The sequence below is a fragment of the Garra rufa genome, chromosome 2, assembly GCF_049309525.1.
Source record: "Garra rufa chromosome 2, GarRuf1.0, whole genome shotgun sequence".
NCBI classification, from domain to species: domain Eukaryota; kingdom Metazoa; phylum Chordata; class Actinopteri; order Cypriniformes; family Cyprinidae; genus Garra; species Garra rufa.
In genome coordinates this window covers 70,678,814-70,705,693 of record NC_133362.1, presented here as the reverse complement: position 1 = coordinate 70,705,693, position 26,880 = coordinate 70,678,814, and the positions used below count along the sequence as shown (strand labels likewise).

General features: G+C 37.6%; 1 protein-coding gene and 9 non-coding genes across 10 annotated transcripts; 3 read left to right on the top strand and 7 right to left on the bottom strand.

Moving 5' to 3' along the window:
* Positions 1-216: 216 nt before the first annotated feature.
* On the bottom strand, positions 217-26,422 carry LOC141326069 (uncharacterized). The gene is made up of 11 exons (XM_073834769.1): positions 25,216-26,422; positions 23,576-24,452; positions 20,003-20,183; positions 12,815-13,213; positions 12,604-12,688; positions 10,889-10,971; positions 3,358-3,444; positions 3,074-3,262; positions 2,171-2,308; positions 342-431; positions 217-228 (listed from the first exon to the last, which is right to left on the bottom strand). The coding sequence occupies exons 1-11, from the start codon at positions 25,385-25,387 to the stop codon at positions 217-219; spliced, it is 2,313 nt and encodes a 770-aa protein (XP_073690870.1). The 5' UTR covers positions 25,388-26,422.
* On the top strand, positions 5,104-5,177 carry trnat-agu (transfer RNA threonine (anticodon AGU)). The gene has a single exon. It is a non-coding gene; the product is annotated as a tRNA-Thr (tRNA).
* Positions 5,342-5,415, top strand: trnat-agu (transfer RNA threonine (anticodon AGU)). Its single transcript has one exon. It is a non-coding gene; the product is annotated as a tRNA-Thr (tRNA).
* trnat-cgu (transfer RNA threonine (anticodon CGU)) lies at positions 5,713-5,786 on the top strand. Its single transcript has one exon. It is a non-coding gene; the product is annotated as a tRNA-Thr (tRNA).
* On the bottom strand, positions 7,910-7,983 carry trnat-agu (transfer RNA threonine (anticodon AGU)). The gene has a single exon. It is a non-coding gene; the product is annotated as a tRNA-Thr (tRNA).
* Positions 8,524-8,597, bottom strand: trnat-ugu (transfer RNA threonine (anticodon UGU)). Its single transcript has one exon. It is a non-coding gene; the product is annotated as a tRNA-Thr (tRNA).
* Positions 9,026-9,099, bottom strand: trnat-cgu (transfer RNA threonine (anticodon CGU)). The gene has a single exon. It is a non-coding gene; the product is annotated as a tRNA-Thr (tRNA).
* trnar-ucu (transfer RNA arginine (anticodon UCU)) lies at positions 9,255-9,344 on the bottom strand. Its single transcript is given in 2 exon segments — positions 9,255-9,290; positions 9,308-9,344. It is a non-coding gene; the product is annotated as a tRNA-Arg (tRNA).
* trnat-agu (transfer RNA threonine (anticodon AGU)) lies at positions 9,546-9,619 on the bottom strand. The gene has a single exon. It is a non-coding gene; the product is annotated as a tRNA-Thr (tRNA).
* trnat-agu (transfer RNA threonine (anticodon AGU)) lies at positions 9,814-9,887 on the bottom strand. Its single transcript has one exon. It is a non-coding gene; the product is annotated as a tRNA-Thr (tRNA).
* Positions 26,423-26,880: the final 458 nt, after the last annotated feature.

The window sequence follows — 26,880 nt, the reverse complement described above, 5'->3', positions numbered from 1 at the left end:
CATCCTAGATCCCACGCTCATTGATGAATTCCATGCTACTCATCCTAACCATCCTGCACCCCGAGGAAGGGGTAGACCACCTCGACGCCGGAGAGTTCGGCCCCCAGGAGAGGGCCGTGGGGAGGGGGGTAGTGTCACGGATTGGCCAGGCTCTAACACCAGTCACACCCAGCGATCACAATCACCCGAGTTCTGATGAGTATCACCTGCACCTAATCACCTGCCCACCTATTTATGCACACACCGCACTTCAGTCATCGTCCGGGCACGTTAACTCTACACGGACTCATTGTGTCTCTCGCCTTCGAAGCCACAATCCATACTTACCTGAAAGCACTTACCTGTCTCTCTTGTGTTCTAGTCTTGTGCTCCCTGTGTCTCCAGTCCAGTCTGCGGTGTGTGTCCATCCTAGTCTCGTCCAGATCCACCTCCTGCAAAAGAAAGAACGGATTACTCATCTGCTGTACTGCTTATCACTCTACACCGTGCATCCGTTACTCACCTCTCTGGATCAGCCTTTATCCTCACTGTTTTTGCTCTGCTGCAATCTAATAAACATCTTGAATTGTACTTACCTGTCCCGTGTGTCTGTGTGCATAACAATAAAGAAGGTCTGATTTTGTTGTTACAAATAAATAGAAGATGATTATATATTTATATTTGTTTGCAAATATGCATGTACTCAGCATCTATATACATAATGAAGTTCATTTGAGGTTGTTCTGGATAAAAGTAAATTAGGATATATAGATATATAGGATATATAGTTACCTCCCTCTTTTTCTTTTTCTTTTTTTAAATATATTGTTTTTAAACATATTTACAAAATATAATTTATAGTTAAAATAAATAATTGTACATATCTACATATTGTAAAGATACTCTATGGCTGCATCGAGCATTGCATATAGCTTGAAATATGCTATATGATTGTACTCAAATGAATGTTCACAATAAACAAAAATGAAGTAGAAAAGAAAGAAAATGGCTAATGCCTAATAAAACTGCATCATTTGAGTTTTTCAGAATTAAGTTTGAAGGACAGCATTACAGTTTTTTTACAGATGCTAGGACACATTTCTCAATACTTAGGTCACTTTTGCAAAACTCTTGACACAGTGAGCACAACAGAAGTCTATGTGAGCTAAACTGAGGATCAATTATCATTGTTTTGGCACAAAATGCATTCAATGACTACATCTCTCAAATTTCATGAATTCTTTTCTCACTCAGACACAACAACTGACAAAAATCTTTGTACATACAGGACATTTTGCACATGGTTACATACTGTTTTCAAAACTGTTAAAACTCATGTTCAAAACAATAACATAATGCAAAACTGAATAAGACAGCAACATTCAACAGCAATATTTTATTGAAACAAATCTAAAAATGCGAGTAGATTAGCAGTACTATTTTATCTGTATCAGTGGATGGTGTGTATACAAATTCTTGTATTTTGTGCAAAAAAATAAAAATAAATAAACAACATAAAATATTGACAAATTCTGCATCATGTCTGATTCATTTCAGTAACATATATTGCAGTTATAAACAATATATATTGCAATTATAAACAGATGTGTTCTTGTTTTACACAAGAAAACAGTGTGTAATGCTACATGTTGTTAGTGTTTTTTTAGCTCATTGTTTTGTGGGTGACAAAGTGTGTTTGTTGGCTGTCAACCTTTGCTAATGTTCTGGAAGAATGAGTTTATTTGAGACCTGAATAAAGTGTTTTGGTAGTTGTAGTGCATTTTGAATGTGAAATGAACTGCTTTGCCAAGCTGAAAGTCGGTTAGGAGAATTGTGTGAAGAGTTTTGCAAAAGTGACCTAAGTATTGAGAAATGTGTCCTAGCATCTGTTAAAAAACGGTAATGCCAAACAGAAATTTTTTGTAACATTAAATGTTTTTACTGAGATTTTTGAAGAATGCCATCCTGTTCAATAAAAGTATTAAAAAAACAACAACAAAAAAACACTTACTGACCCCAAACTTTTGAATGGTAGTGTGTATGAATTCTGTTTATTCTATATAATATCACTTTTCTTCATTAAAATGGTTTTGTGATATTAAAAAATATTTTTTAAAGTGTAATAATTTGGATGTGACAGAACATGGAAAGTGTCGTCATAGAATACAATGTGAATTATGCCATTACTTACAGTGACAGTGGTGCTTGGTGTAGAGGCACTAGACACTGCTGCGCTGGGCTGGTGTCCAACCTGAGAAGGTCTCCTAGCCACACTAAGATTTGGCTTTGCTGCAGCGATGTGAGAACCAGTAAATCTTGGTTTGGTAAACTAAAAAGGGGTCAAGAAAATAGGCATTTTAGTGAAAGTACAAAATGTGTTTGAATAGGATAGGAAAAGTAGTCATGATACTGAACATTACTAAATAAATTACATTTTACAAATCATTTACATAGAAAACTATGAAACTAAAGCTATTTTAAACTAATAATTTTAAAAAATATTACTATTTTAAATAAATGGAGCCTTTAAAAAAACTTTCTGAATGATAGTGTAGTTCTTATAAGAGGAATTATTATTTATTAGCAGTATTGACCTAGGTTAATCTTAAAAATAAATACAAAGTGTTTGCATTATGGAATAAATATTAAAATGTGTAAAATTTAATAACAGCCAGTGTATATGTGGAATGTTACCTGAGATAGAGAATGGAAAAAAGAAAATGTAGCTTTAACACATGAAAACTATAGAGAGAGATGCCATGAGTCTATCTCAGTGACCTTCAACCCAGGCAGAGCTCAGTTAGAGAGGAAGAGAGGACAATCCAAAAGTATAGGCCAAAGATGAAAGAGAGAAAGCACACAGGTTACATTCTTTTATCCTTGACCATGTGACTAAAACCAAATCTTAGACATTCAAACTGACCAATCAGGAGACTACAGCTACCCCCATTGTTCAAAAGGTGTGAAATTTAGCAGGTCACAGCCAACACTTCTAATCTTCTTGCTTTTATTTTTTTCTTCTGACTTTCTATACTTCCTCAGACTTGAACTGAACTTATACTTCAATGCTTAAAAAATGTTTTAATTATTTTACCATTGGCAAATGTGGTGCTCTTCTTACTACAGGTGCAGTAGGCTGGGGCTGGGGGTTGGGATGAGGCTGGGGCTGGAGATGGGACTGGGGGCCAGGCTGACTCTGCTCCATGGCCTTCTTTGCTGTTCCAGAAGCAGCAGCAGGTTGTTCCACAACCTTTTGTGCTGGTCCAGCAGAGGCAGTGGGCTGCTTAAGACAACCACAAAAATACATGTAACAATTCAGAAAGGAAACAATTTCAGTAAATAATAATAACAAAAAAATACTTGCTACATTAATGTTACCTTTGGAGTGTGAAAGCCACAAATGCATTTCAGCACACCTCCAAGCAAGGTCATCTGGCCACGAGACTGCATCGGACATTTTTCAATCTGTATGCAATTATAACAAATTTATAACAAATGCAATGCACAATACAAGGGCATAAAATATGGCATAAAATGCTTCATTACATTTATTTATCTATTTATTAATCTCTAGAACATGAGTCATATTTTTCTTATTTATATATATATATATATATATATATAATACAGTTACACACCATTCATTTACTATCCCTTCCCCCACCTTCTCAAATCTTTGTATCTAACAGTACTCAAAAGTCTTTAATGGAGCTTTTCTTTACCAGTATGACATAAATCTTAAAATACCGGCAACATTACCAACAAATATCTATAAACAATAATGACACCTGGTTTACATTAGTGTAAACCATAAAATAACGCAACCATCACATTACATTGTTCTAATGAATGAGATCAGGTACATGTTTGCATTGAGGCCTAAAATGTTGTTCTGTTATGCAAATACATTAAACAAATAGACTATATTAATGTTCAATAATGCAAGTCAACAAAAAACAACTTTTTATTGCTCTTTCAGGCAAAGGTAACAAACTCACACCTACCCTTTGATAAATCTCGTACCACTTCTTCTGTCGAGGGGCTGGCCTGTTACCTTCATTTGATGGCCAAATTCCTGTGCTGGCAAACTTTTTTAGACGTGAAACCCATTCAGCGTCCGACATCGCTTTATGCGATTTTGTTGGTTTGCCAGACATTTTTTCTCGCACTCGATGAAACAGTTTTAAAATAAAAATTAAAAATTATACACTCATTTGGAAAAATATATAAAACATAAAGAAGTTTTCAATTAGACCATGTTCTTACCTGTTGTAGTCCGTAATAATGCTGTACTTGGTTATAAAAATAAATTTCGCTATTCTCTGTAAAAATGATGATGAACTCCGTAGCAATGATGCTCGTCGTAGGTCTTGAACTTCAATACTGAACTGTTTTGACCTCTGACACGCCCCCTGAGGATATGTCATTCTTTCGTACACCTTCGGCTCGGTTCGGCAACTTGATTGACACCTGACTAGAACACAGACTCCTCCACCGGCGAAAACGTGCCGTCGACATTCTCTTCTACTCTGATTGGTCAAATGTCGAAAATGTTAAGAAAATGTGAAGAATAGCGCTTTATGATTGGCTGGAAATGTTGAAGTGCTTCGACGCGATTGGCCCAAATGTTATAGTGCTTCGACGTGATTGGCTGCGCAGTTCAACATTGCTCGACATTTCCAAAATATTGTCGGACTATCCTTCGGCAGCTGGCGTTCAGGTCGCAGTCTCCCCTGGAGGCGTGGGTTCGAATCCCACTTCTGACAGACTTAAGTTTCGGCTACGGACAACAGCTACGGTCTTCAGCAGCAAGGCTGTAACTTTGCCAACTTTGCCTTGTGTCAGGGCATTAACTTTGCCAAAGCACCACATTTCAGTCGACGTCAGAATTAGTATAAAGTGGCAGTAACGCCGACGGGCGTTCCGTTAAACTTGAGAATTACTCCGTTTTATCGTTTGTGCGACGTCACTCCTTCCCCGATACCAAGTTGCAGGCACTTTTAAAGAATGCCTTGAAAGACTATGTCAAGTCGTATTAGAATCGAGTCAATATTTCCTTAAGATGAAGGCAACATTGCTTTAAGGTTCACGAAAGCTTGCCTTCCCTCGCCTAGCGTGCGGGGTGGCGCCGTGGCTTAGTTGGTTAAAGCGCCTGTCTAGTAAACAGGAGATTCTGGGTTCAAATCCCAGAGGTGCCTTTGGTTGAGCGCCACAATACAGCCGAGCTTGTGCTTTACCAAAGAACAGACGACGAATGGGGACACAGAGTAGCTCGAGGACAGCGGGTGGTTTCTCTTGCGACACTACCCTCTCACCTGCTTTTGACAGGATAGCATCCCAGGCTATCGAGTCCCACCGAGGAGGCACCGTGGCTTAGTTGGTAAAAGCTCCTGTCTAGTACACAGGAGATCCTGGGTTCGAGTCCCAACAGTGCCTTGGGTGGCGCTCCAGTCCCCCAAGCGTGCCTCAACTGTGCACAGACCTGAGGACCTGTCTTTCTGCCCACGCAGCAGGATGTTTGAAGTGTTGATTCATGCATCCTCTAAGTTGCTGCCAGATGAGGTCATTCAAAGGTTGTGGGTTCAAGTCCCACCAGAGTCATGGCTTTCTGGTAACTCTCATACTGTGGAGTTTTAGCCCTCAGGCAGTAGAAATTTGTAGACATGTTCTTTTAGCATCCGCCTCTGGATGTTTTAACCCTCTGAGTCACCCTCCCGACACTGCAAGAGGTTTGGCGCCGTGGCTTAGTTGGTTAAAGTGCCTGTCTCGTAAACAGGAGATCCTGGGTTCAAATCCCAGCGGTGTCTTTCCACCGGTGGCTGTCTCTGGTCTCGCTGTTGGATGGGGACCCCGACGACGCTCTGTTTTTGAACCGTGCAAAGACCCGAGGACCTGTCTTTCTGCCCACACAGCATGCCACTCGGCTGAGCTGGACAGGCACAAATCTTTAAGGAAAGCCCTCAGTGGCCCAGCCTGGCATACCGATGGGCTCTGTGGCGCAATGGATAGCGCATTGGACTTCTACGCAGTGTTGCTCTCGGACAGCAGAAACCATTTTGAGGCCTCCTGTTCTCAGCGTACATTGATTTAAAAAAAAAAATGTCAATCATATTTAAAAGGTAGCAAAACATGCCCAAGATCCAATTCAGTGAGGTATGGCAATCACTGTCTTGCATCAAGAGAAGGCAGCAGGACGTTCGAAGTGTTGATTCATGAATCCTCTGAGCCGCCCTCCCCTCGCCTAGCATGCGGGGTGGCTCCGTGGCTTAGTTGGTTAACCCTCTGGGGTCTGAGGTGTTTTGGGGCCCTGAAGAAGTTTTGACATGCCCTGACATTTGTTTTTTTTTTCAGTATCTTAAAAACATATGAATGGTTAAAGTCAGATTACATTGTAATCAGCACATATTGGGCTACAATAATATGCAAGCAACATTAATGTGCATGTTTGTGTTTTTGAGAAACCTATGTTTATGCGTGGTTATTGAAAATCTAAAGTTTTGAAGTCACTGAAATAAGGCCATGAACGACTTATAGGACATTTCTTTACAAGACTTTAGATAATTGGATGTCGTAGGCTAGAATTTTTTAAACCAAATGATGTGAAAATCATCTCGTTCACTCGTTCAGAGAAAACAATATATTGATTTAAATTTTATAAAACATGTTTTGTGATCGAAAGGGATTATTCATAGGTGTGGCAATGACCCATGAATATTTAGCAGTTCACACCTGAGAGACAAAAGAGCCCTCCCTAATGGCCCCATCAATGACTGACTTGGAAACAATGTGAGAAGATTCAGAGAATGGAGTTTTAGATTATTTTTATTTTATTTACTACACTGTATAAACAAAGCATACATAATGAAGGTCAAAGACACATTATTGAGCTCCCTCTCCTAACCACACAGATGTGCACAGACTTTGTGGCATTTCTGAAAACTTCTTCTGAATTCTGTTCAACAAATGAAACAATAAATCTTACCTGCTATTTTGCGTGCACACAAAAAAAGTCAAAAAATTGTTTTACACTAGAATATCACTGTCTATATATCATATGAATATCATTGCACTTGCTGGGCTGGAACCACGCCCAAGGCACCGCTGGGATTTGAACCCAGGATCTCCTGTTACGAGACAGGCGCTTTTTATTTTTTTATTTTTTTTATTTTTATTTTTTTTTAAAAAACATATTACATCACAAAAAGTACAAAATACATTTCACATCTATTACATATGCAGATATGTACATTAATTCATTCATATTTCTGCCATTTCCATTCCAAACTGTTTTCTGAATACTCTACCAATGTGTTTCCTTTTACAAACGTTTCAATAAAATCATCCTCTCTGTCACTCATTAGAAAATATTTCCATATTAAATTCACAGAATTTTCCATTTTGTTTTTAAACAAAAACCATACATCAACTTTCCTTTTTTCATATTTTGATACATTTCTTCTTAGCCATATTACATTCTTTGCAATTGTTGTCAATAAAGTAAAGACATTCACATTACAACCTTTACCATTGTACCCAAATAAAACCATTTTTTCCCAAGCATTTTGTGTCATATTCTCATTATATTTTTCTTTCAGCATGGATTTTACAATTTTTTTCATTCTTCCCATAAAATCATCCAATTCTTCACAATAAAAAAATAGATGTAATAGACCTTCATCACTTTTCATGCATACCTTACACCTTGGATCTTTTTCTATCCCAATTTTACACAACCTCATTTCTGTTAAAATACCATTATGTCTTAATAAGAAATTAAAATCTTCTAAAATTGGATCCATATATTTCATTCCCACATTTTTCCAAATACCTATTTCATCTACATCATATCTTTCTTTCCAAACCACTCGCTGACCCTGCTTGCAGGTCGCTCGCGGAAAAGCTTGTGCTTGCTGGACACAAACCCCGCCCAAGGCACCGCTGGGATTCGAACCCAGGATCTCCTGTTTACTAGACAGGCGCTTTAACCAACTAAGCCACGGCACCACTCCTCTTGTTAGGCGTGGGGAGGGCGGCTCAGAGGATGCATGAATCAACACTTCGAACATCCTGCTGCCTCCACTTGATGCAAGACAGTGATTGCCATACCTCAATGAATTGGTTCTTGGGCATGTTTTGTTACCTTTTAAATATGATTGACTTTTTTTAATCAATGTACGCTGAGAACAGGAGGCCTCAAAATGGTTTCTGCTGTGCGAGGGCAACACTGTGCAGTATGGGCTTAACAAAATGGCAAAAAGCGTGACTCTGGTGAGACTCAAAACCACAACCTTTGAATGGCCTCATCTGAAATTCTAGAAGTCCAATGCACTGTCCATTGCGCCACAGAGCCGTTCAATATGCCAGGCTGGGCCACTGAGGGCTTTTCTTACAGATTTGTGCCTATCCAGCTCAGCCGAGTGGCACGCTGTGTGGGCAGAAAGACAGGTCCTCAGGTCTTTGCACAATTGAGGCACGGTTAAAAAATATACAGTGTAGTTGGGGTCTCCCATCCAACAGTGAGGCCAGAGACAGCCACCGGTGGAAAGGCACCGCTGGGATTCGAACCCAGGATCTCCTGTTTACAAGACAGGCGCTTTGACCAGCTAAGCCACGGCGCCACCTCGGTTGGATCCGTTAGCCTGGGATGCTATCCTTCAAAAGCAGGTGAGAGGGTAGTGTTGCAAGAGAAACTGCCCGCTAACCTCGAGCTTCTCTGTGTCCCCATTCGCCGTCCGTTTTTTGGTAAAGCACGAGCTCGGCGGTATTGTGGCGCGCAACCAAAGGCATCGCTGGGATTCGGACGCAGGATCTCCTGTTTACTAGACTAGCCTGGCAGCACGTTCGCCCTCCGGAAGGGCGACTCAGACGATCCAGGCTTCCAGAGAACAGGCCAAGGGTTGGCTGACCGTGCGCTGGACAGCTTTAAGGCGTTTGCCGACAACTGAGTCTGGGCGGTTTGCAAAATTACCCACTCGCTGCCCTAGCTATCCCTGTTTCCGGGTTGCTTTCGGACAAGCTTGCGCTTGCCGGACTGCAAAGCCGCACAAGGCACCGCTGGGATTTGAACCCAGGATCTCCTGTTTACGAGACAGGCGCTTTAACCAACTAAGCCACGGCGCCAAAGCGCATGCAAGGCTGTCGGGAGGGTGACTCAGAGGATCAAAACATCCAGAGGCGGGCCAGGTGCTTTTCCGCTTAAAAGAGAATGTCTACAAATTTCTACTGCCTGGGGGCAACACTGCACAGTATGAGAGTTACTAGAAAGCCAAAAGCCATGACTCTGGTGGGACTCGAACCCACAACCTTTGAATGGCCTCGTCTGGCAGTCTAGAAGTCCAATGCACTATCCATTGCGCCACAGAGCCCATAAGGGTGTAGCAAGCAGAGCCGCGTGAAGGCTGTCCTTTCGGGTCTGTGGCCGTCCAACGGTAAGAGAGCGCAGGCTCTCTCTGCAGGAAGGACAGGCCCTAGGGTCTCTGCACAATTGCGGTGTCGTTTGAAAGGCAGAGGCACTGTAAGGGCCTCAGGTCCAAGGGAGAGCAAAAAGATCCAACCTGTCGTTTGCAAGGCTCCACTGGGATTCGAACCCAGGATCTCCTGTTTACTAGACAGGCGCTTTAACCAACTAAGCCACGGCGCCGGTCAAGATGCCAGGCTGGGCCACTGAGTGCTTTTCTTACAGATTTGTGCCTATCCAGCTCAGCCGAGTGGCACGCTGTGTGGACAGAAAGACAGGTCCTCAGGTCTTTGCACAATTGAGGCACGGTTCAAAAATATACAGCGTAGTTGGGGTCTCCCATCCAACAGTGAGGCCAGAGACAGCCACCGGTGGAAAGGCACCGCTGGGATTCGAACCCAGAATCTCCTGTTCACTAGACAGGCGCTTTGACCAACTAAGCCACGGCGCCAACCCGCATGTTAGGCGTGGGGAGGGCTGTTCAGAGTATCAAATCAGCATATTAGATTTCTGAAGGATCGCATGACACTGAAACCTAGAAAAATAATGATGCTGATTATTTAGCTTTGAATCACAGAACTGAATTATTTTTAAAATTATATTAAAACAGAAAACATTGTTATAATGACATTTCACAAAATCACTTTATTTTTGTATTTTTATCGCATAAAGGCAGATTTGATAAGAATAACAGACATTTGATCAATACTGTAATTGATTCTTTTTGCTTCATAATTTTTTTTTTATCTGCTATAAAATCTTAAAATATGGTCCACCCAAAAAGTTCAAATTCTTTTATCTCTCTCGTGTTATTCCAAACCTTAATGGCTTTGTTACTTTTTGTATTCTTTCTATATTTTAAATATGACATATTATGAATTAAATTTTAGTTTTTACCATGCACTTCATCATCTATCAATCTTATTTGATTCTGGTGAGCCACACATTTTAAATGTAAAATGCATTGGTTTAGGTTGGCTGGTTCAGGATGGGCCAATGAACTTGGAAGCTATTCTGGTGGTAAACAAAAGTGGAGAGAAAGAGAACTTGACACAGCCTGATAAATGAAAACCAGACAACAAGCACAACTGTGAACTGTGTTGCACCCTCTCAAATGATGAATGTGATTTTATTCAGATTTGACTATTAAGCAAAACGTTGCATTTGTAATGCATTGTATTTAGATATTTCGTATCTAATAGTGTTATATTAAGACTAAATTTATGGCAAGAAAATCTACTATCAGATCTACTAAGATCAACTATCAAAACAAACCTATGCCCTTGTATGATGATTCAGCAAAACATTTAATAATAGGCTGTTATTTACAGTCGTAGATTCCAAGGATGACTATGATGCAAGACACCAAGTTCCTGTCTTGGATTTGTACTGAAATGCAGCCCATATTTCATGTTTTTTTTCTGGCATGACAAGGCCCTTGAAGAGCTTCACCTCAACATTCAGGTAATCTTTACCTGTCTGAAGGCTGTCATCAGACGTGGCCACTGCAAGCTCAACTCCCCATCTGTGATATACTGTTGAGGTATATTATATATTAGACAACATATTAATTCGCTTCACTGGAAATCATTTTAAAATGTCAAGTAAATGATGACAATTTTCATTTTTGGTGAACTATCCTTTCATCAGTTTCTTTAATTTGAAATAAAGTTTCTGAGCTAGCTTGAGATTAAATGTGGGTCATGTTCTTTGAAGTTATATAGTTCTCCACTGTAGTCTTCAAGGTGTGAGGTGTATTCAGATAGCTTTGCACATGTAGCTCTTCAAAGTTAGCCTGAAGTTGTTAATCAACACATGCACATAGTTTCACACAAAATACATACAAATTCTCATTAGATCACATTGCACATACACAACTAGTGCATCTAAAAAAAATAGAATATCATGAAAAAGTTCTATATTTGTTGCAATTTAATTCAAAAAAGCAAACTTTTTTTATTCTAGATTCATTGCACACAAACTGAAATGTTGCTAGATATTTTTTGATGTATTATTCTGATGCCTGGGCTTCAAAAACGCCTCAGCAGTGCCACAGGATTATTGCCTCCATGTCACGCCGCATTGAAGCCGTAATTTGTGTAAAAGGAGCCCCAACCAATTATTAAGTGAATAATTAAATCTACTTCAGAGATCTTGAACATTTCTGTTTTGTATATCTTTTTGATCTTTGGAAAAAATATTCAAATTTTTTGAGGGACTGATTTTTTGTATATATATTTTTAGGTTGTATCAATCTGAATTAAAACTAAAAAAAAAAAACCTCTTGAAATATTTCAGTTTGTTTGCAATGAATCTAGAATATAAGAAAGTTTCCTTTGAATAATTAAATTACAAAAAATAAAGAACTTTTCCATGAAATTCTAATTTTTTGAGACACACTTGTACACATGCAAACAGAAAACATATTTAAAATGCATAAAAAAGTAAAAATAAATAAATAAAAATCACAGGAAAAGGTTATATAAAATACATTTTCACTACTAGTGTTTATCCAGTTATGGCCAGCTACATTATTACCTTATTAGACATTATAAACTCACATCCCACACAGAATATGTTGTCTTTTTTGCTATTGTCATCACACACTGAACTGCCTAAGTCTGATTGGGACCATGGGTCTCCAAATATGAAGACCAGCCTAATAGGTCAACAATGGGGTCATGGGCAAAATCAGTCTCAAATGCCCTTGAATAAAAACAAAACCATTCACAACAGAACTTTCAAATCTGTGGACTCAACCAAAATAAATGACCCAATGTTCACATGTTGGACTTACATTTAATACATTTTATCTTCATGAGCCGCAGGGTGTAATTTGGATTTGTCTGTGCATGTGTTGTTTTACTTTTAAAGGTTTGGTGCCCATCCACTTCGATTATATGACTGACAGACTGCACCGGTTTTAGTCAAAAATCTTTGTTTGTGTTCTGCTGAAGAAACAAAGTCACCTACATCTTAGATGCCCTGGGGGTAAGCAGATAAACATCAAATTTTCATTTCTGGGTGAACTATCCCTTTAACATAATTCCATAGCTGTAGATGTGTGAAGAAATGAGAAGAGGGTAATCCAATGAATCACTCTGTTGTCTAAACATGATTTTGCAAATGGTTTTTCAGGTCATTTTGATATATGAAACTCTCCTCACAATGAAGACACTTGTAAGGTCTCTCTCCTGTGTGTATTCTCATGTGAACTTTTAGGTTTCCTTTAACCGTGAATCTCTTTCCACACTGAGGGCAGGTGAAAGGTTTTTCTCCAGTGTGAACTCTCATGTGATTCTCAAGGTTTGCTTTGTGTGTAAAACTCTTTCCACAGTGATGACACATGAAAGGCGTTTCTCCAATGTGAATTTCAACAAGTTCCTTAAGGTGATTCATGTCTGTGAAACTCTTTTCACATTGATGACATTTAAAACCGTTCTCTCTTGAATGAATCCTCATGTGATTATTAAGGCTTAAATTATTTCTGAAACACTTTCCACACTGATTGCATGTGAAATGCTTCTCTCCAGTGTGAACTCTCATGTGAATCTTGAGTTTTTCTTTTTGATTCCAGGTTTTTCCACACAGTTTGCAGATGAAAGGCTTCTCTCCAGCGTGAATCCTCATATGATTAGAAACGGTTGATTTATGTGAGAAACGTTTTCCACACTGACCACATTCAAACGGCTTCTCTCCAGTGTGAACTCTCAGGTGACTCTTAAAATCCTCTGTTCTTAGGAAGCTCTTCTCACAATGTTGGCAGGTGTAAGGTTTCTCTCCAGTGTGAATTTTCATGTGGACTTTAAGGTTTCCGTTTTTACTAAAATTCTTTCCACAATGTTGGCAGAAGAAATGACTTGCAGTTCCAGTCTTCTGAACTCTTTTTTGAGAGGAATTTTTTTCAGTCTGTGAAAAACTAAAAGGTTTTTCTCCAGTTATGAAATCAGGATGTTTTATATCTTTCTCTTCCATTTCATTCAGATCTTGACTCTCCACTTTTACTGTCACAATGTGACAAAGGCAAAAAACAAAAACAAATACATGTTAAGCCCAGTTGAATAGCACTATGCTATCCGTTATGGAGTAGAATTATTATTCACATTTTGAGTTTGTGTTATGCACCTTTACATAGGCATATAAGCATGCTTGGATGGCTAGAAACACTTTAAAAAAAATTACAGAATCAAAAATAATAATGATTGTGTAAAAATGTCATCTTAAAGGAGTAGTTCACTTTCAGAAAAAAAAAATACATATAATGTACTCACCCCCTTGTCATCCAAGACGTTCATGTCTTTTCTTCAGTCATAAGGAAACAGTTTAAGTAAAACATTTCAGGATTTCTCTCCATTTAAAGGACGTCTATGGTGCCCCCGAGTTTGAACTTCAAAAACGCAGCTTCAAAGGGCTCTAGCTGATCACAGCCAAGGAAAAAAAGGTCTTAGCTAGAAAAAAAATGGGTTATTTTCTAAAAATGTTTACAATTTCTGTACTTTTTAACCTCAAATTATTGTCTTGTCTCAGCAAGATGAGGGTTTGAGATTAAAAAGTATATAAGTTGTAAATGTTTTTCGAAAATACTAGGGCTGGTCCGAATACCATTTTTTGAGCTTCGAAGCTTCGGTAGTAATCAACATCGAATATTCGAAGCTTCGGTGGGAGGGGCTGAACATATTCTTCTCTCTAATAAAGGCAGGAATCTCTGTATGTCTTTCTGTTTGCATTTTTATTATGTCGAGAACAGTTCATCCAAATGATTTTTGCTGTGGACCCAAGGGAGTGCAGTGTTGCATTTTGGTGCAATATGGACACACCACACATTCAGAATTAATAAATTGTAATAGAACATTGCTGGATGTGACGCGCCTCACGCAGGCAGAGCTTATATGCTTCATGAACGGACACTGCGCTAATGATACAAAACACACAGGTCTGTTAAGTGCAATACTTTTAATAAGGTAGCCTAAAAAATTTTAACAAACAAATCACTCCTAAATCAGAAATTAGCACAGTAATTACTGGCACCGTGAAGGGTAGGCTATTTACAGTTTTTTTTCAATTGTTTACACACAATTTTGAAAACCGGGTTCTTTTTTTCAGAATATAATCACAATTATCCAAATGCCACACTCAATTTGCAGAATGCCTAGATTGTTTGCAAAATGACACACTTCAGTCAAACAATACACATTTCAGTCAAAACATATACACATATTTGTGAAAATGCTATTAGTTTTCATTTATCCAACACAGATATCAATGATCAGACACTATTGCAGACAGTTTCACACTGCTGTGATAAATAAAAAACACATTTGTAAAAAAAAACTAATTTTAGGAAATAGCATGTGCTAGATTTTTGGGCAGATATTGTTATGTAAGGGATCATTTCGATGACAAAACAAAATAGTGACAAACCCACAACATTCATCATGATTAGTTTGAGATATAGGGAGAATGTACACAAATAGGCCTACTATAAACTTACCAAGCACTGCACAACACTGATGCTGCAGACTGAATATTTCAAGTATTTATTTCAATTCAAGAAATACAGTATTTCTTACCATAATTAGTTACAGTAATCAACCAACAATGAAATCAATGAAACAAATAAAATCTGTAGACAAATAAAAATTACTGCCTGAAGTACATACAGTTTGACTCTGAAAAAAAAAAGCAACACAAATACTGTAACTATTCCTCATCTCTCCGTCTGGCTGGATCAGGCCATAAGATTTTATCCACATCATTTTTGATGAATACAGGTGAACTCACCTGCTGCCTTTTATAGCACACCTGAGTGCTGCGTTTTCAAATTAGCACATGTGTGCTTCCACACCTTGTGGATGTGTTTATCCAATTTGTTCATTAGTGTGGTCATTGGCAATCCGGGGCTTTGTAATGACAAGGAAGTAACCTCACAATCCTTATCTGTGTCTAAGGTGTCGAAATGTGTGTAGAGTTTTACAAATCACTGTGTGTAATGTTTTGCAAAAAGAGTGAAGCAGACATTATGTGTAATGGTGTGCAAATCTGTGGCGGTGTTTTGCTCCTTGGAGTAGAATTTTGCAAATTGTGTGGAAATTTTTATTTTAGAGTGTAAACAATTGTAAAAAACTGTAAATAAAAGAAGAATGAAAAAAATGGCGCGGTGTTTATATATAAATAAATTATTCATATCTAAATTATTTATAAATAAATATATATATACATTATATATAACATTTGTGTATATAAGCCTATATAAAATACACAGCCTATGTATATTATGTTGAAACCCAAAATAAATGAGGCCCAAACATTATTAACAAACATGCGTGTTTATTTGAGCACTTCAGTCAGTGAACAATCAGAATAAATAATTCAAATCGAAAACAAAACTCTTCCAATAGCTATAGGCCTAATGCATATGCATTTAGGTATTAAAGCCGTGTCAATGAGCAAATGGCATCAGGATCGTCAACTTCATCTTTGTGTCAAATACTAGTTTTTTAATAAATAATTCAAATATCTCCCTACTTTTCCCCCGACACATTCATGGTAATTATTTTTGCGGGGGCTTTGCGGTCAGCTTTAGCCTATGCGTGCATTTAAAGCAGAGGCGCAGTTGTCATTACGACAGTCACAGCCCTAGTTTTGCTTAAACCATTTACAGTTTTTCTCAATTGCTAAAACACTATAACCAGTCTTTTGAACTAAAATTTCAAAACTATAACGCCATTTCTCAAAAAGCACACCCATTTCCCTAAACATTAAACACTATTCCCTGCTTTGACACATGAGTTATATTTGGTGAACTGTTACTGCAAAACTCTACACACAAATCCCTACATTTCTCAGTGCTTACACCATGTGGTCATTTAGAAAGCACAAGCATTCAATATTGTTCACTCAAGTCTGCGAAGTCTGAGCTCAATTAGCACACAATTACCCAAGTGGAAACACTAGGAGTCAAAATTTAGCACACACCAATCAGAATCTTCAATGGAGATAAAAGAGCCAAAGTCAGCTTACAGTGTTTCTCAGTCACTTTGGTGCATTTCTCAGATCAGAAATGAAACTGCCAAAACTACTTGTTCAACATCCACATCATCTAGTCTCTTGTGCACATCATAAAAAGCTTCTCTTTCTTTTGATCAAGTTGTGATTGCTTTGGCACATTCATACAACTGATTATATACATTTGTCTGCGGTTTCCTACATTATCAGTTGCTATTGTCATGTTGCTCAAAATGTATTATATAGTTCTCTGTGTAATAGTCTCACCCCTCAAAACATCAAGTCATTAGCTCATCGTATAAGTCATTACCTAAATGCAAAAAATTTTATCTAGTTGTCATAAACTGTCAATCATATATTCTACACATTTCTATTAGACTTTTTGTCAATTTGCCATGAATTATTCAAGTGAATCTTGACTTTCACTAATGAAGATAATAAAGATCAACCAATGATAAAGCAGTTCTCTGAAAAAGCTCAAAGGCACATCTCATGAACCTTCAATTGGAAAGCATATATAGACAGAGGACAACACAGGAGTTACAAATTCTGACAGTGGGCTTTCTTATTTTTATTTTCACCTTTGTGCCCATATTTCCTTTTCTTTTCTGCTTCACAATGACGTTGTAATGCATTTTTTTTTTTGTCAGACCACTAGTACAAGTGTAACTTTGAATCCTATTCAGTCTTTTTCAATCAATATCCCACCTATAGTAATGTGTAATTTTGAAGTGGAAGAGTAGGAGGTGAAAGAGGAAGAGGAGGAGAAGAAGGAGTAGGATGATGACGACAACGACAACATGGAAGAGACAGGAAGGGCAAGGGAAAGAAGACAAGCAGTCTCATATATTTTAGTTGATGGGTGCCAGGGTTGAATCAGGCATGCAAGAGGATTTGACCCCTGCTGCCTGGCCAGGACTAATTTAGCCTGTGATGCTGAAGAGGTTCTTTGGCCTGTTCCAGACCAAACACAGGATGTTGGGCAGAATAATTATTTTGTTGTTGTTTGCTGTTTTGTTCTGTTTTCTACAGTACATTACTGTAAATTAAGAAATAAAACACTTGCAAATGCATACATTTGTTGTGTTTATCATGTGAAAAGTTTTTTATTTTTATTGTTTTTGTAGTATTGTTTTGAATTTATCTCATCAGTGTGTAAAACTGTGTTGTAGTGTGTGTTTTTTTTGAGGATTTGTGTGTCATGTCTGAGAGAAAAGTTTGGTTTTTCAGCAAGATTGAGTTGTTTTGAGTGGAGAGCTTCATTTTGACCTCAATATAGGAAGTTTGGGGAATTGAGTTAGAAGTTGTGGATTTGTGTTTAGAGTTTCGCAAATAAGAGGCACAATTTCAAGAAATGTGTTTAAGCAATTGAGAAAAACTGTAAGTGGGCCCGACTGTACTTTATAGTGTCTCTCAAATATTACTCAATTTCTCTCTCTCTCTCTTTTTTTTTTTTTTTTTTTGCTGTTTCTGTGTTAGTGGCGCAGCAGTCTGATCTTCTTCATTAATATTTAAGCGCAAATGAGAATCGTTTTGCGGGGGATGCAAGGTGTATGAAAAAAAAAACGAATATTGAATCTCAAAATTTAAAATCGAATGCCAACCCACCGAACGAATATTCGATTTGAATATTCTGGTCCAGCCCTACTAACAACCATATAATTGTTTTAATAGTAATTTACTCGTTTGTTTAATTTCAACAAAAATAATATTCTAAGCATAAAGCGATGGAAATTACCTACACTTATACTACAGGGCCGTTGAATGCTTGAATCTGATTGGCTGACGAACGTTCTAGAGGTGTGCATTATATTCAGGGAAACGCTCGGCGAACGTAGTTCCAGGCAGCTTTAGACCGCAGTGCATGTCTATATCACTTCGCCATATACGATTTCAGTTATTTCAAAGGTCCTTACAGCCCAAAACAGCAAAATAACTAAAACCCACAATGACACTGGCCAAACTAATAAATACAGTAAACATCCGGATAAAAACGACAGATTATTTCCATGTTTTTTTCCACAATATATTACGTTTTATTATGTACGGAAAGCACAAACTATTTCTCTCGCCCTCTCTCACTCTCCTCACAGATGCACACACATAACGTTACAGTTTGCACTCGCGTTAGCATTCGCGCTAATGTTGTTAGCGCTGCTCTGACGATTAACAACTTAAAAACGACATGACAGCTCTCACACGCGAGGTAACATAACAACGGCGTGGTCTTGAAGAAAATGAACTTAAAGTTTGAGAGACACAGACGTGAGAGAGGTAAAGTCATACACTTAGTTTCTCTCCCTCACTCTTTCCGTCTGTCTGCTTGTCTGTCGGTCTGTCTAAACTTCATTATTAACGGCATTATTTTGCTATTAACAGCCCAAGCGTCGTTACTAGTTCTAAAATGACGTTTTGGAACTAGCAACGAAGCTGTTGAATGAGCTGCGTAAGAAATTAATCCTACTCACAATAGCTATTTAAGGATAAAAACGGGACGAATGTCTTGAAATATATCATTTGATCGATGTCTTGAGGTGTGGTAACTGTAGTATAAGCGGAATAATTGACTTCGGGACGTAGAATTCTACGAAAATAATGCACACCCGAGGTGTAACGGCCACTCCGCTTCGTCGTCAATTATTCCTTACAAATCAACTTTTCCATGACATTCTAATTTATTGAGATGCACCTGTATATCTTTTAACCCTTTAGCACGTACGATCACACCGGTGTGATTTGTCTTGGTTAGACCCTGAAGCGTACGATCACACCGGTGTGATTCGAACGTTTGCCGCATCACGTGATCAGCTGCTGAATTCAAATATGTTTTGACGCTTTGGCTGGCTCTGAGCCAGATCGGACGCGCTGAGTGCTTGTCATATTATCACAACCATTAAGTGTTTTCAACCATATAATGCTTATTTTAGGTTTCCGACATTTAAATACACATAAGTACTAGGAAAACCATGCATTTATAGTTTGTAAAATACACACTGATGTCTATGGAAGCGGCAATAATGATCCTACAAATATATTCTGACAACATATTTTATTGATATCATATACAGATTATGCAGGTAACTATAACGTTCACTCTCCTCTTCTCCCAGCTCACCAGAGACTTACTTTAATGTCTTTCGGGAGGAGAGGATGCATTTGCGTGTTGTAAATCCCACAGCTCAGATTCAGCACGAACATTCAGCGTGTTTGGACTTTTAAATACATTTACTTGCACATATTTCGAAATCGGAATATCAGATATTTCATGATATAGCGAGCATGCTTGTAAATATTAATGATAAAAAAGGGAAAACTAAAAAAAAAAGCGATCCATGTGTCTTACAGTGCTATTGTGGCTGCGGTGTGTCACATGACGCGTCACCATGGAAACAGTAATGCTAAACATTCTAAAATAACGGTCGCCCTAAAAAAGACTCAATCTTTGGGGTTAGATAGAATATTTTAAACTCACGTGTGAAAAGGTTCATTGACAAGGTAGCGTTTGGTTCCACATACAAGTTGTCTCATTTGAGTACCAGAGAGTTTGCTGGGTGTCTGTACTTGACAACAACCCAGAGAAACAAATTTGAAGAAGTGGCTCCTCTGCTGGGACTGAGTGAAGACATTCAGTTTGAAATTGAGGAAGCGGAAGTGATTGTCATCATGGGCAGCATTACTTCGGTTGAAGGGGCTGGCTGCGTTCGAAACCGCATACTCAATAAGTATACTCAATGGATGTGATCTGCACGTCTTACACCATGTTGACGTTGTCATGTGACAAATGACGTTATAACAGGCGCAACAATTTAAAACATAGGAGCGACAGATTCAATTAATCTTTCTATAAATATTTTGATGTTGATGAAATTTGTTCATTTTATGGTCATGTTGAAGAAACAGCTGTCCCTGATTGCAGTATAACGGAAACATTTTGGGTTCATTTTGGGTTGCATTACCTTAAAATGCACTGATCAATAACAATGATAAATGCTGACCTGTAATTAATTATATTTTTAGTAAAACAAGCATGTTTTTTTTTCCAATCAAGTAATTAATTAATGCATATATTTATAAAACAGTTATATTCTATTTGCTGACAGCAACATGGATAAATGAGTAAAAAAATATAAAAAATAACCATGAACATAAACAAAGACACATGGAACAAAGCATTATTCAGACATATTAGTATTTTAGTTTTTCTCTAGACGCTCTCGCTGTCTTTTTGGTCTCTGAGGATGAAGATACCGCAGCAACATCTGGTCCAGATGAGACAAAGGGCAGGTGGAGTGATGGAGGGTCTCATCGATGGGACTTGACCATTTCCAGGATGCTGCTGTTGATTTCTCTTTTCTCACTGCACAAACCAGTCTGCATACATTTCTGATCATACCAAGATGCACAAATACAATACAAATGCTATCATTTTAACAGCACAATGTCATTAGATCTCTGTATTAGAAGTAACAAAATTACCCCAACTTTATATTAAGTTACAGATTTTACTTTTTTCCCCACAAATGCTGCTGTCACCTTTACTTTCAGGTCCTGCTCCACCACACAATATTTGTGAGGTAGCTGTTGTGTTAATTGGATTTTTATCCAATACAAATGCTCCTGAATTTATCAACAGTACTAATAGACAAATGAAATAGATAACTCATGTTTAGTTACTATATGTACATGTGTTTATTTACATTACATTCATATAAAGCAGTGTTGACAACAGTGAACTCTACATAAACTCACATAACCTCCATCACTCATTCAGATGACAGTTTGGTGTTGTCATGTGCTTATTTAATTCTCTTACAACATGTTCCTGTCAGTTGTTAAATAGACATTTAGTAATCATCTTTAAGATGTCTATGGTTGCTATATGTAATAAAACGTGTTTTACAGCGAAATCACAAATATACTTTAACGTTACTGTCTAACGTCTTGACACCTTATGCTTATCAGCAGTTTACAATACAGTTCAACAAATACGATTTTAAGACAGGGAACCGTGTTTTGGTTTGTCATACATTTGTAAACACCCTCGTTGTGGTTCCCAATCACGTTCGATGATGTGCATCAGATGAACACTTCAGAATCTGGGCTGAAGCAGTAGGACATCCGGGGATTTCTCGCCTACTCTTTTATGAATACTGAGGTTTCGAACGTACTTCTTTCTTCACGTACTAATTTTTCCTACTATATAGTAGGTAAGTAGGCATATTCGACCGCACTCTAAGTAGACGTTCGTCTGAATCTTGCGAGAATTAGTCCACTCGCCTACTAATTCTCGCTTACTCTTTTATGAATACTGAACATTCAAACATACTTTTTTGCTCGCCTACTGCTTTTTGCCGACTATATAGTATGGAAGTATGCGGTTTCGAACGCAGCGACTGTCTCGTTCTGGGCTGGAATACCTGTTCACAGGTGCCAGAAGTTTCTGTGCAACTCTGACTCTGTGCAACATAGCTGTGTAGCAGTTCTGGTTATACAAATAAATATAAGTTCAGTGATTCAAAAGAAAAAATCTACAACATGTTTTCAGTTTATACAGTAAATGTTTGACTTTGTAAAGTAAAATGCAGACACTACTACTATTTTGAACAGCTTAATGTTTATTTTTCTTCATTTTCAGTAAAGTAATAACAAATTTGATCATTTTTTCTTCATGTTTTGATTTAGAATAGAATTGGCAGTGTTTAAAATAAAAGTTATAATGATTTTGAACTTACTTTTTTTTGTCACATTGCTATTATTTTGAACAACTGTATATGGTGGTGTTGTCTGTAATAATTTATATGTAGGAATGTATAGATATTTTATAAACATGATGTATTGTGTGGCTGTAACATTTGTCATTTGTTAGAATTTAATGTAAATATTTTATATGTTGTGCAGTATGTTTTCTTAAGGACCCCCAGGCTATGACTCAGCCACCGCTTTCCAAACTCCATGATCCACAATGGCTTCCTGAACTGTCTGATCCACCATGGCTTCCTGAGCTCCATGATCTGCCATGGCTTTCTGAGCTTCCTGATCAACAATGGCTCCCTGAACTGTCTGTACAGCTATTTTTGAATAGTTTTACTCACTGTGTGAGCAGTGTATTGTTAAAAATGACCGAATTGTGTAATTAAGCAACAGAAAAAATGCTGTATTATTATAATTAGTAATATTTTGATTCAGAGAGATCAACACATGGAATTGAGTGACATACTCTACATAGTCACAATTTGAAGATTTGGTCTGGTATGGCCTCAGAAGTACACAAACAAAACAAAAAAGCCTTGTGGTGAAACAAAAAGATATGAAGGATGCATGAAGGTGACCAGATGTAATCCACATTCAGTTCCGGTGTGAACACTGACTAGATTTCACACACCTTTTTTCTCAGTACACTCTTGAACAATGTTTTAGTAATTTTGATATTAATTTTGATTACTTTTGGTACTTTAGTACTACAATTGAATGTATTTCAAAGGCATGTGTAGATTATTGTAGAAATTGCTAATTTTCTAAACCTCTTCTTGCATTGAAGAAAACGGCAGTTTCTTTCCAGAATGAGGGCCTGTCCACACGGAGACGCGTTTCGCTGTATACGCATACATTTTTTATCGTATTGGCGTGTCATCCACACGGATCCGGCGTTTTAGGAGACTGAATCCGCTATTTTTTGAAACCGGGTCCCAAAGTGGATAAATCTGAAAACGACACCCTCGCGGTTTCGTGTGTACAGCCAATCCGTATATTTTCTGAAACGATGATGTCATCACATCACGTGTCGGCTTCGTCACACGTAACAGCTACAACAATATTGGGGGACTACATGATTGTGTTCGTGTTGCTACTAAGCCTGCTAGCTTTATTACAGCAAAATCTATTGCTTCTATGCAACTGTTATGAGCAACAAGCGATACTGTTCACATCTTCGTCTTCTTCTTCTTAGTACGAATACAGCGCGCAAGGTTATGCGCATGCTCAAAGTCTTCTTCTCCGTGTATAGTGTATATCTATGGCAGAATTACAGCACCCCATACTGGTCTGGCATATATACTACACCGTTTTCAGTGGTTTCGTGTGTACGGAACTTTTTTTTAGAACGAGGGGAAAAAAAAGATCGGATAGGGCACGCACCGGCTTCGTGTGGATGGAGCCTCAGTTTGCACATGATTTATCAGGCTGCTTTGACGTGTGAAACTCTTCTCACACTGAACACACTTGTACGGTTTCTCTCCAGTGTGAACTGTCATGTGAACCTTAAGGTTTACTTTATGTGTAAAACTATTTCCACACTGTTCACAGGTGTAAGGTTTCTCTCCAGTGTGAATGCTCAAGTGAATCTTAAGACTTACTTTATACTTGAAACTCTTTCCACACTGAGGGCAGGTAAAAGGCTTTTCTCCAGTGTGAATTTTCATGTGAGTCTTAAGAACTCCTTTTCGTGAGAAACTCTTCCCACACAGTTTGCAGGAGTAAGGTTTCTCTCCAGTATGAATTCTCATGTGGCAATATAGATTACATTTCAGAGTAAAACTCTTTCCACATTGATCACACTGGAATGGATTCTCTTCAGAGTGACTTCTCATGTGAGTCTTAAGTTTTCTATTACATGTGAAACTCTTCTCACACAGTTTGCAGATGAAAGGCTTTTCTCCAGTGTGAACTCTCATGTGGACAGTAAGGTAATGTTTCTGTGTAAAACTCTTCCCACAAAATTTGCAGGTGAAAGGTTTCTCTCCAGTGTGAACTCTCATGTGGACAGTAAAGTTATTTTTCTTTGTAAAACTCTTCCCACACTGTTGGCAGCTGTAAGGTCTCTCTCCAGTCTGAATTCTCATGTTAGAATTAAGGTTTGTAGTGTGTGGTTTCTTATTTATTTCTGGTGAGGAAGTCTTTTTATTCTGTGAGCAACTAACTGATTTTTCTTCAGTTTTGAAATCATGTTCCTCATTTTGATCTTTCTCTTCTGTTTCATTGAGTTCTTGACTCTCCTCTTTCAGTGCCATCAGGTCTGAGGTCAAATAAGAAAAATGAAAATTAACAGCAGTTTAATGGCAGAAAGTAACAGACATCAAAACACTTAGACTAGTGCTGCCAATTAATTAAAAAAACTAACTATTTGACAATAAACTATTTCACATTAAATGGAATGTAAAACAACATAAAGATTGTACATTTAAAATCTGTGGCTTATTGGCATCTTTTTCACCAAGTAGCCAATGGTAAATGAAGACCAGACTCATTGAGACAAATACTGCTGATGATCTGACTCTATTAAACACATTTCTTTCTAATTTTAGCCATTAATTGTAGCCATAATTAAAACCAATAATTTGTAACATATATATTGTTGTGCTTTTATCACAACTACCATATAATTATAAATAAAAACACTAGCTCCTTTAAAAAAGAAAACACAAAATCTGCCATGTTTATCTTCACGTTAGAGAATTTAAAGGAACCGTATGTAAGAAATTTATGTCAGTTAATCATAAAATGGCCCTGAAATGTCACTAGACATTAAGAAATCATGTTCATTTCAAATACTTATATCACTGACAACAGTGGTCTGGCCAGGATATTGTCATTTAAAAGTGAGAGTTGCAGCCCACAACTGATGTTATTGTTGTCATTTTGTGTTTTGGTCTGAGGCGCCACCCTCCTGCTATCTACCAATCACGAAGTCAGTAGAGTTTCGTGAGACGGGTTGCTCAGCTATAGAGCTGGACATTTTAATAAGGTTCAAATGAATGAGTTGAAACATGAAAACCAACCTGTTTGTTCCTCAGTATCTTCATGTTTGACTCTGAATGTTTCTTCAATCTTCATGTCTTCATTCTCCTCTTTAATAAACACCATCTTTGTTTGTTCCTCAGTATCTTCTTGTTTGACTCTGAATGTTTCTTCAATCTTCATGTCTTCACTGTCCTCTTTAATAAACACCATCTTTATAATAGTTTGTCACGTGGATCTCAGTTCATTCAGCAGGAGTTTTTCTGTGTTTGGTAGAAAGAAAAATAAATGTAAACTAAAACTCTGGGTGTTCCTCAATTATCTCCCTAGTTTAGCAGTCATTTATCAGATTCCACTTTCATGAAAACATTTGCTGTTTGTTGTTCTCGTTGCATTTCCAGTGTTTTGAGCAGCAGATGTCGTAAGTGTGCGGCGATTCAAATCAGTGAATCATTTTGGTGAATCGATTGATTCAATTGAATCGGAATTTCGAAAAGATCCGTTTCTTTGAACACTACTTAGCATACAGTGACCGATTTCATTGTGTAACAATATTCACTATATAGGGACTACAGTGTCACTAAATAAAGCATAACAGTGTTGTATTGGCTAACAAATAATTTCACAGTTCTATATGCAATTCTGTAAACGAGTTGTTTTGATTTAAACACTTTCAGTTGTTAAAAGCACACACCTTTCTCCGTTTAAATCCCAGATGCAGGAGCGCGCCGCAGCCTTATGACGTCACATCTCCAGAAAAAAATAAAAGTCTTGTTCTCTAAAATCAATATCATTTTAGATTATAAAACACGTATAATACTTTACAGCTATACGTAGGATGAATTGAAGAGACAAACTGCAGATCTATCAAAAGTCCAAAGTCATTGATACTTATGATATATTTTTATATCTAATACATAACCTAATAACATTTGTGATATTCTCAACAAGAATAAAGTCCAGTATTTCGGTATTCAAATTACAGGACTGAAAAAAAAAATCTAAATGAATATTTCAAAAGATGTTTTTTAAATCAAAATTAAATTTGTGTTTGCAGAGAGGTATAACTAACTGAAACTGGATCCTTATGACAATGTATTCATCTTTTAAATAAAGATTTAAAGATCTGTGACTGTAAATAATTATATTATATTATATTATATTAATAAATCAAGCACGTCCCGTTTTATGAAAGTCACATTACATGATTTTTGCTGATTTGCATGTGAAACTATACTTTTATGGAGGAGCGAAAGCGCACCACTGGTTAAAGGGCAGAACGCAATAATCGCTTCATCTCGATTAATGCATTTTCATGATCGTTGAAGCAGAAATCGAAACTGAATTTGATTAATTGCACAGCCCTATGTGTAACAGGTATTAAAAGTAATGTTCATTTTGTATATAGAATTACACAAAAAATGTTAAGTATACCCGATATGCCTATCTGTGTGTGCATCTTCCCCTTTAAATTTCTTCAAGCAGCGTAAATCTTAATTTCCTTTCTTTGCACCACCTCTTCCCTTTCTGCGCTGTCTCCGCATGGGAGAGGTGGGTTTCTGTCAAGCTCCAATTAATCTGATGTCATCTCTAACTTTTATATCACTTTAAAAGATAGTTTTCCTCTTTAAATCATATATTTGACTCTATTCTTCATGTATATTTTGTATTTTCATTAATTCGTTTTTATTAAGTTTCGTCGATGC

What these genes read in the sequence shown, in the direction of transcription:
- LOC141326069 (XM_073834769.1), bottom strand. Translation starts at nt 25,387, where the DNA reads ATGGTGTTTATTAAAGAGGACAGTGAAGACATGAAGATTGAAGAAACA. An exon ending in GAGCACCACATTTGCCAATG is followed by an intron (nt 2,309 to 3,073) that starts GTAAAATAATTA and finishes ACCCCTTTTTAG; the next exon opens with TTTACCAAACCAAGATTTAC. An exon ending in CACCAAGCACCACTGTCACT is followed by an intron (nt 432 to 2,170) that starts GTAAGTAATGGC and finishes TTTCTTTTGCAG; the next exon opens with GAGGTGGATCTGGACGAGAC.